The sequence below is a fragment of the Triticum urartu genome, chromosome 7A (assembly GCF_056163025.1).
Source record: "Triticum urartu cultivar PI428250 chromosome 7A, HENAU_Tu73, whole genome shotgun sequence".
NCBI classification, from domain to species: Eukaryota; Viridiplantae; Streptophyta; class Magnoliopsida; order Poales; family Poaceae; genus Triticum; species Triticum urartu.
The window spans coordinates 633,061,016-633,071,545 of NC_141879.1; the positions used below are offsets into that span (position 1 = coordinate 633,061,016).

A 10,530-nucleotide genomic window follows, 5' to 3' on the forward strand; every position below is an offset into this window, starting at 1 on the left:
TCCTCCGCTTCCGCTGGAAAAGAGACTAGGGCTTACACTCTCCTCTCCTCTCCTCCGAATCAAAGAAGCGGGGGCATTGTCCTCCGCTGCGGGCCGAGGTCGAGCGGCGGCGGAGATACCCTCCTCTCCTACGGTCTTCGCCGCCGTTTCTATCTCCCGATCGTGCTCAAGGTACCGCCGTTTTTCGCTTCTCCTGACCCCTGTTCCGCTGTTCGTTGCGTTGGTTCCCCGATTCGACATGTACACGGTTGTTTTCTCGATTCGCTCTCTTGATTGATAGGGGAAACCAAACCGGTAGTATCATCCATAGATTTATTGCTGTAAAGCCATTCTTCTAGTTCTAGGTAGAAAGTAAGCTTTTTGCAGCTGAGGACTAGCCTATGGTGGCAACAAATACTAGTATTTCTAGTTGAACAGATATTAGATTGGCCTTATCTATTGATAATCACTGCACCCTGTGAACTCATCGGCTGTGGCTAAATGATTTCCCTACTTTCTTTCTTGCCCAAGCACGCTACAAGTACCAACTATTTTGCATATATGCTCTGGTTTTCATGTTATTAATTGTTAGGTGCCTCCGAATAAGTTCTAAAAAAAGTTGGTTCAGATTCAGCACGTGGGTCTTCTTGCGGAATTGCTTGCGTCAATTCTGGCTCGTTTCTTTGTATTCTCTTGGTTAGTTCATTGTTCAGGCTCTGCTACTTAATTACGGTTCTAGTTTAATTCAATGATGTGGCCTGCCTGTAGCGTCATTTTTTCTTTCCAACAACCTAGAGACAGATAAGGTGCTAGCTACTTTAATAAATCTCCATGCTTATGAAGAACAAACGAGTTTTGGACGGGTACAGAAAATGCTCAAACTTCATCAGTATTTTCTTCGTAGCAATAAGTGTTGCCAGTGTGATCTCCATCTAACTTCACATGCATTATTTTGATATATCATAAGTTTGAGTCCAGCTCTTCCGGTTGTTTTCTGAACCTTGATATTTATATATTACCTGATTTGTACAGCTGAATTTGTTCGATGGAGGACCTACCGGAGGCTCTGCTGACAGAGATTCTCAAGAGGATCACCAGGACAAGTGATCTGAATTCTCTTTCCCTTGTGTCAAAGCAGCTCTACAAGATAGAGGGGAATCAAAGGGGTGCTATCCATGTTGGTGCCGGTCTTTGCACTGCTACAAAAGCACTGACATCATTGTGCGTCCGGTTCCCAAATTTGCAGAAAGTGGAAATCGATTACTCTGGTTGTATACCTGGACATGGAAAGCAGTTGGACAACAAAGGCCTTTTTGGGTTTTCATCTCACTGTTCCTCGCTGATTGACCTCACTTTAAGCTTCTGCTCATGCATTGATGACTCTGGGCTTGGTTGTTTAACTTATTGCAAGACATTGGTGTCTCTCAGGCTGAACTCCGTACCAAAAATAACTTCAAGTGGGCTTTTCTCGGTTGCAGTTGGTTGCACAAGTCTATCTGCTCTCCACCTTATTGATTGCGAAAAAATCACTAGTGTAGAATGGCTGGAATACCTTGGTAGGGATGGATCGTTGGAAGAGCTTGTAGTGAAGAATTGCAGAGGAATCAATCATTATGACTTCCTTAAGTTTGGTTCAGGATGGATGAAGCTCCAGAAGTTTGAGTTTGAAATGAAAAGACATGATCGTCTTCCAGGTGATGTGGTCTATGACTCCTCATACGATGCTCACAGCATGGATATATATGATTTCTGCTGTGAGAGTTTGAAGGTTTTAAGGTTGGCGCATATTAGAACTTGGCCAGAACTAGGACTTCGTGTTGTCCTAGGGAAGTGTAAAGCATTGGAGAAGCTTTGCCTTGAGTATGTTCATGCCCTAAATGACAATGACATGATTGCATTATCTCGGAGTTGCAGCAACCTTAAAAGCATCAAACTTTGGCTCAACCTGCAGCGCTACTCTATTGATGTCAGCGATTGGGAAACCAGGACGCCATTTACTGATAACAGCCTTTACGCTCTAGCCCTCAATTGTCCCATGCTTCAGGTCGTAGACCTCAGCTTTATACCATGTTCCCCTGACTGGCCATCAGAAATTGGATTCACACAGCAGGGTTTTCTGGCACTCATTCAGTCCTGCCCAATTCGTGTTCTCATGCTAAACACCGCCAACTTCTTTGATGATGAGGGGATGAAGGCCCTCTCATCCTCACCACATCTGGAGACACTCGAGCTTATAGCGTGTTTTGCAGTAACTGATGCTGGGATGCGCTTCATTGCGCACACCCCATGCTTGAGTCATCTCACACTTCGGGTGTGTCATAAGGTTACTGATGTTGGATTGGCTGAACTGGGATGTGCACGTAAGTTAGAGTCTTTGGTCATTGAGTATTGTGGTGAGATCTCTCTGCAAGCTGCGCAGGGTGTTGCCAAGTCAGTTCACTACTCCAGCAAGTTTCCAGATTCCCTTATGTATTGATGAAGTGATCTCCAAAATTTTCAGTATGAATTTGCTGCTGAAGCCATTAGCTTGTTCAGTGTGCATCATTGGACAAGGCTGTGCATCATCAGACCTAGATTCACTTGTCTGGACTTTCTATTGCTTCTACCTTTACTGCTATAATTTTTCTGTATGAAACTTTTATAGTAGGCACCACTCGAGTACTGTAATTCTTGTTGCTTAATTTCTTACTCTCTCTATACCGATGTTTTGTAATCCACACAAATCGGCCCAGATTCCCTATTTTTGCTGTTTGGTTTCTACTCTAAGAAATGTCGTGAACCCTTTTTTACTACACAAGGGATTTTGAAGATCTGCCTCTGCCTGCTACTCCCTCCGTTTCTAAATATTTGTCTTTCTAAACGTTTCAAATGGACTACAACATACGGATGTATTTAGACATATTTTAGAGTGTAGATTCACTCATTTTGCTTCGTATGTAGTCATTTGTTTAAATCTCTAGAAAGACAAATATTTAGGAACGGAGGGAGTATTTGCGTGTGGCAACTTTGGTATGGATCAGTGTAGTAATGGTCAATGTTTCACATGGAGACCTGTACTACAAAGGCGACATGCTTGTTTTGTTGATGTTGATTCTGTTTGGGAATGTCTTTTCATTTGCTTCTCAAAATATAAGTTACGAGTAGTTACTACGTAGCATAATTTGGGTTTTTAGATTACAAATGCAGTGTACTCATCTCATTGAAGTTGAGTACAACTGAAACTTGAGCCACTGAAGGCAAATAACATAGCTGTGTGCTAATTACAGGCTTCTAGAAATTTAGAGGGGGTAGCGTTTCTTATACATATCACAAGAGTATGATGAGTGTGGAAAATCAGAATTGGGTACACCATTTGAGAAGATCGTGTCCTAAAATTGGAGAAGCCAGTGCTGAACTTTTGCTGTGATTGTCGTGTACTAAGTTATAATCTGGCTGAAAACAATTGAACTCTAAAAAGTATTACCTCTGTTTGAAAATATATGTAAAACTTTTGATAGGCTAAAGGTCGTACTTTGAGAATATTTGCTTCTCCTGGAGCTTTAGTTTTGCTTCCGCGACAGGTACAACTGTGTCTATCTGAAAGAGAGAGAAAACACGTTTTTCCTTCTGCGAGAGGCACATATTTGCTTCTTGTGGAGGCTCCGCTCTTTCCGGGTTTTTTTTGTGAAAAAAAGTTCGTCAAAACTTATTAACATGGATCTAGTTTTGAAGATCTCGAGGCAAAATATTCAATGGTGAAAACAGTTGGCGATTTGGGTGCATGCTTAAAAGATAAAGCATTTTGAATAAATAAATCTACGAAAACAGAAAAATTTCTAGGTTGCGACAAGCGGCGCACTACATGTGCACCATTTGTTGCAAGCTGGGAAGGTGGGAGTGACCTTTGCAGGGTACCTTTTAATTATTAGGGATCTTCTATCTGCCACATTCTGTGGCATAATGTTGTGGCCTCGCACAGGGCGGTCCTTCGACGGGGCCGCCATTTATTGCAAGCTGGGAAGGTGGGAGTGACCTTTTCATGGTACCTCTTAATTATTAGGGATCTTCTATCTGCCGCATTCTGCGGCAGAATGTTGTGGCGTCGCATAGAGCTGTCCTCCGACGGGGACGGGGCCGCCATTTGTTGCAAGCTAGGAAGATGGGAGTGACCTTTTCATGATACCTCTTAATTATTAAGGATCTTCTATTTGCCGTATTCTGCGGCAGAATGTTATGGCCTCGCATAGAGCTGTCCTCCGACGGGGACGAGACCGCCATTTGTTGCAAGCTGGAAAGGTGAGAGTGATCTTTGCAAGGTCGACAATAGATAGAATGCGGCAGAATGCGAGGCCACAACATAGAGACGTCTTTGCGCGCGTCGTCAACGGGGCCGTACCCCCTATACAGAGGTCTGGGCCGCGATCATGGCCCCGCCGTCAGAAAAGGCACCGGGGTCGGACGGCTTCTCCGGCGCTTTCTTTCGTGCATGCTGGGGCACAATCAAGGATGATATTATGGCTGTCTTCGACCGATTCCACGGGTTGGCCAGAGGCAACTTCTCGGTGCTCAACCACGCGAAGATCGTCCTGCTTCCCAAAAAGGACGGCGCCACAGCACTAGGGGATTACAGGCCAATAAGCCTGATCCACTCGATCGCAAAACTGATGGCTAAAGTGCTCTCTATCCGGCTCGCCACCGTCATCGATCAGATTATCTCGCCGGCACAGACTGCTTTCCAGAAGACCAAGTGCATCCACAACAGCTCCATGTTCGTACAGAACTCCGTTCGCGCCCTGCACCGCCGCAAAACCCCGGCCCTCTTAGTGAAGCTCGACATCGCCAAGGCGTTCGACTCGGTCTCCTGGGAGTATCTCTTGGAGTTGCTACAAAGGCTAGGGTTCAGCGCACGGTGGAGGGATTGGATGGCCACTCTGCTGTCCACTGCATCCTCGACATGCTCGCTCAACGGGACACTCGCCGGCAACATCCTCCACCTTCGCGGCCTCAGGCAGGGGGATCCGCTCTCCCCCTGTTGTTCATCATCGCCATCGACCCGCTACACAGGTTGCTTGAGCAGGCGACGACCGTGGGGATTCTAAAACCACTGCCAGGAAGTCTGGCCAGGTTGCGGGTGAGCCTCTATGCCGACGACACGATCGTCTTTGCAAACCCCGAGAGGCGCGAAGTGGACGCGCTGCTCGACATCCTGAGGTTATTTGGTGACTCCACAGGGCTGCAGATTAGTCTTCCCAAATCTTCAGTAGTTCCAATCCGCTGCGACGACATCGACCTCGCCTCCGTCCTCGAGAATTTGGCCGGCCAAACAGCGGCTTTCCCCATCCGCTACCTTGGCCTGTCGGTCACGTTAGGTAAAACTAGGTTAGTGCACCTACAATTCGTCCTATATAGGATAAAGGCTCGGCTCGCCGGTTGGAAGGGCAAACAACTTCCGCTAGCCGGGCGGCGCGTCCTCATCTGGTGCGTGCTTTCGACCATGCCCACCTTCGCGTTGACAGCACTCAAGGCGCCCAGGAAATTCCTCAAGGAGATCGACAAGGCACGCCGACGATTCCTTTGGGCACATGATGAGGACATCTCCGGCGGAAAATGCAAGGTGGCATGGAAGGACGTCACGGAGCCGGAGGGCCACAGCGGCCTGGGCATCCACGAGCTCTCATGTTTCGCGCGGGCGCTTCGTCTGCGATGGCTCTGGCTATCTTGGCAACGGCCAGCACGCCCCTGGGTGGGCACGGGGACACCCTGCGACGAGGGGGACCGCGCCCTGTTCACGGCTTCAACGGCAATCACCATCGAAAACGGCGACACGGCCACCTTCTGGCATTGTCCCTGGCTGGGCGCGCGCCCACTTCGGCTGGCGTACCCGGTGCTATTCGCCCTCTCCTCCAGGAAGGCTCGAACGGTTCAGGCAGCGCTGCAGGGGGACAGATGGGTGTTGGACCTGCGGCGCGGCACCACGGACGACACTGTGCACCAAGTCCTGCAGCTCGCCAGGGAGATCAGGGCGGCGGCCACGACGTTCAACCCCAGCTCCAACGACACCATTTCGTGGCGCTGACCGCATCAGGATGCTACTCTGCAAGGTCGGCTTACCAGGCACAAGTCTCGACGAGTAGCTGCTGTTTCAGGTCGATCATATGGAAGATCTGGGCGCCGGGCAAGCACAAGATGTTTCTATGGCTGCTACATCGCAATCGCCTGTGGTGCAACGATCGGCTGCAGAGAAGAGGATGGCCGAAGGGATATTTCTGCCCACTCTGCCTGCGCAATCTGGAAACCGCCGTGCACCTCTTCTGTGATTGCCCGATGGCGAGGCAGGCATGGAGTACATCGGCCTCCTGGTCTGGCTGCTCTGCTCTCCACCCAAACATATGGGATGGTGGCGCCTCGTCCACGGACAAGGTCCAGCGCATGATCGCGGCCTCGACGCCGGCAGCAAGGAAGGGCACCAAATCCATGCTTGCACTTATCTGTTGGCGCATATGGATGGCTAGAAACGGTGCTGTTTTCAGAGGCCAAACCCCGCTCCATGACAACATCATCAGCGAATGCCGCAGTGACATGGAGCAATGGCGCCTCGCGGGAGCGTCATGCATTGAGCACCCCTTTGGGCACACCGTGAGAAATCCGCATGTGGAGCCTAGGCCTTTTTCTCTTGGTCAGCTTCGACCACCTCTGTCATCCACCGATCACTTGATCATCTGTTTCACCATTCTCCTCTGCTAAATCAATGAAACGCCAGCAATGCTGGCCAGTTCAAAAAAAAATCTTTGCAGGATACCTCTTAATTATTAGTGATCTTCTATCTGCTGCATTCTGCGGCAGAATGTTGTGGTCTCGCACAGAGCTGCCCTCCAGCGGGGCCGGTCATGCGGGAGCTGCGAGCGGTGTAAAAAAAATACTAAGCATCAGCTAGGATTCGAGCTCACGGTCGCTTCGCCGTAGACACAGGTGGCTAGCCACTATGGCCGATTATAGTTCATGATGAATATATGGCGCGATTACTTTAGAACTAGTAACAACCGTAGATTGAATTATTTTACCTTTTCTTAATCATTCTTGAATATTCTGAATAATTTTTCAAAAAAATCTGAACCATTTTGACAAACACGCATAAGTTTTGAATATTATTTGACAATTTTGAATTTGTAACCAAATTTTAAAAGGGGGACAATTTCGGAAATTGTGAACATTTTTTTAAAAAAGGAACAATTTAAAATTCCGACCAATTTTGATAAACATGAACATGTTTTTTCAAAAATGTGACCAAATTTTCAATTTATGAACAAATTTTTCTAAAAAGGAATATTTTTTAAATTTTTGAACAAATCTTGAAACATGGGAACATTTTTTTAAAATTCTGAATAATTTTGGGAAAACACAAACAAGTTTTGAAAAAAGGGAATAATTTGTGTACAAATTTTGGAAAATACGAACTTTTTTAGCATTTGTGAACAAATGTTGAACAATGAAACATTTTTTAAAATTTCAAACATTTTTTTACAACAAGGAACAAGTTTTAAAAAAATGTGAACACCTTTTGAAATTCTAAACAAAATTTGAGAACGGGAGGATTTTTTAAATCTGTGAACAAATTTTGAAAATGGAAACATTTTTGCAACATTTCTGTGAATCTCAAACAAAATAATCAGACATCGCAATTTATTCTGAGATTCCAAACATTTATTAAAATTAGTAAGCATTTTTACAAAAAAATTGAACATAATTTAAAAATTGGAACAAAATTTTGAATTCCAAACAATATTTGAAATTTCCATGTATTTTTCTTGAAAATAGTAAAAAGAACTTGAAAAGAGAAGAAAGGAAATGAAAAGAACACCGGAGAAAAGAAATAGGATAAAAAGAAAAATTAAAATCGGGGGAAAAATGTTCCAAACTGGAACGAATGAACTTCTCAAGCGGGCCAGCCCAGTCACTTCGCTAGTGCGCCTCCTTGTGCGATGCGGCAACAATTTGCCGCAGCGCGCGGCAAATAGGGATTCAAGTGAGGGAGCAACTAATTAAGGAGCGCCCGTTCGGGAGCCTTCCCAAAGGTCAAGCGCGCTCTCAGACATCGCCACATGTCGCGCTCTAGGTGCTCCTTCCAATTTTATTTTTTATTTTTACCGCACTAGTTTTTCGGCTTTTTAAATTGTTTTTTTCTAGGGTTTTTTTCCGGCCTTTTGGGTTTCCATCAGTCTTTCTTAACATTTGGACAAGGAAAATTTTCGACTTTTTTTGCACAAAGAAACATGTTTTTTTTGCTTCCTCGATAGACATGGCTTTGCTTCCCGAGAGGCATGGACGTACCTCTCGGAAACGAAAAAAATACGTTTTCTATTTTTTCTCTTCCGCGAGAGGTACGACCGTGCCTCTCAGAAATGGAAATAAGCTTTTTTTTCTTCCACGAGAGCTACGGGTTTGCTTCCGCGAGAGACACATTTTGCTTCCGCGAGAGGCACGGGCGCGCCTCACGAAAACGAAAAAAAATATATTTTTTTTCCTTCCGCGAGAGGCATGGGTTGATTTCGCGAGAGGGACAGATTTGCTTCCGCGAGAGCCACGGCCCTGCCTCTTGGAAACGAAAAAAATGTGTTTTTCCTTCACTGAGAGAGACACGGATTTGCTTCCACGAGAGGCATGGTCGTGCCTCTTTCGGAAAAGGAAAACAATGCTCTTAGTTCGTGCTTTTCGCCCGGTTCTTTTTTGTGGAAAAAAGTTCGTTAAAACTTATCAACATGGGATCTAGTTTTAAAGATCTTAACGCGAGGAATCCAACTCTGAAAATGTTTCGGGATTTAAACGCACGGTTTAAGAGATAAAATGTTTTGAATAAACAGATCTACGAAAAAGGGAAATCTTCCGGGTTGCGACAAGTGGCACAATGCAGCCTAGCCACATGTCACAATTTGGGAGGTGGAAGTGATTTTGGAAGGAGTACATCTTAATTAGTGATTTCAATATTTTTTTGAGAATACTCGTCAGTTTTTATTTAATCCAAGAGAATGTTTGTGGGTACAAGGATAGGGTCGTAAGGCATGCCCAGCCAGACATGACGACCAACCGAAAGAGTACTAACAAACTTGGCGAGATCATGAGCCTCAAAATTAAAATTTCTACGTTCGAAACAAAGTTACAAGAAAGAAAAAGACTCCTTCGTTGTGATATTTCATGTAGAATTGATGCATGTGGTCCTCTGCTTCCGGAGTTGATGTCCGCGACCACTCCTTGACAATCATTTGCAATGCATAGCCTGTGAATGTTGAGATCTTCTACCAAGGCCATTGCCTCTCTGCATGCATAGACTTCAAGGATCGAAGGTTCCATGATGCCCCGGAACACAACAGCTGATGAGCCAAGGTACCCTCCTGTGTGATCTCGACATATCGCAGCCGCCACGCCCACGCCCACATCACCATCAACAGAAACGGCCCCGTCCGCATTCAGCTTAGCTACCCCCTCTTCAGGCGGAAGCCATCTATGAGTAGCCCGTGGTTGTGAAACAACTATATGCGCCTGTCTAGGCTCTTTTGGGACGGTTTGTAACTCCTGAAGATAAGAGTTAACAAAAGAACTAGTTTGTTGCGGGCTCTGGAAAATGTCTTCGTGAATCGCTTTTCGCCTTGCATACCAAATAGCCCACAGGGTCACCGCCATTTTGGTGTACTTGTCATTGCTCAAAGTGTCATAGAGATCAAACAGCCAATGCTTGGCACTTGACTGAACATTCTTCCTCATCCCGTCCATAGTCTCCTCGTCTGATAACGCCCATGTGCATCTAGCCATCATGCAAGAGACAAGGGCGTGCCTCCATGAATCTTCTCCTCCGCACAAGGGGCAAGCATCTTGAAATGACATGTTTCGGTTATGAAGAACATCTGTTGTTGCTAAAGAATGTCGTGCCAGCCTCCACAGGAATACTTGAACTTTGGACGGGACTTTCAGCTTCCAGAGAGAGCTCCACGCCTTCTCTTCAGCTGAGGTTTCAGAATGGCTCCCGCGTCCCTCCAACCAGCTCTCTCTTTCTATCTTGGTGCTGATTATCATTCGGTAGGCCGAGCTAACCGAGAAGTTACCTTTCTTGTCAGGGTACCATGCCCAGGAATCAGGAACGTCTCGCATGCAGACAGGTATCTTGAGTATTTCTTCCGATTGCTCTCCAAATTTGTGATGGTCTAGACCCCAGTTTTGCACTGAGAATGGTTCCATTGGGATAATAAGAAGCCTTCAAAATCCTAGCACTGAGCGAGGTAGGCTCCTGAAGAAGCCTCCATGCCTGTCGCGCCAATAAGGCCAAGTTAAAAAGCTCGAGATATCTGAAGCCCAATCCTCCCAAATATTTAGGCCTAGTCATCACCTCCCAAGATACCCATGCTGGTTTTCGTTTTCCTTATTTGCAGCCCCACCAAATTTTTTGAATAGTGGCATTTATGTTCTCACACAACCCCCTACGGAGTTTGAAACATGATATTGAAAATACTGGCATAGCCTGGGCTACGGACTTAATTAGCACGTCCTTCCCACCTGCTGACAGCAACTTCCCCATCCAACCTT

General features: G+C 46.0%; 1 protein-coding gene across 1 annotated transcript; it reads left to right on the forward strand.

Annotated features, from left to right (window-relative positions):
- Positions 1-2,739, forward strand: LOC125520328 (F-box/LRR-repeat protein 14-like). The gene is made up of 2 exons (XM_048685218.2): positions 1-171; positions 1,012-2,739. Exon 2 carries the CDS (start codon positions 1,025-1,027, stop codon positions 2,453-2,455), a length of 1,431 nt encoding a protein of 476 aa, XP_048541175.1. The 5' UTR covers positions 1-171; positions 1,012-1,024; the 3' UTR covers positions 2,456-2,739.
- The last annotated feature ends 7,791 nt before the right edge of the window (positions 2,740-10,530 follow it).

Excerpts from the sequence above, each read along its gene's own strand:
- LOC125520328 (XM_048685218.2), top strand. The coding sequence starts at position 1,025 with ATGGAGGACCTACCGGAGGCTCTGCTGACAGAGATTCTCAAGAGGATC.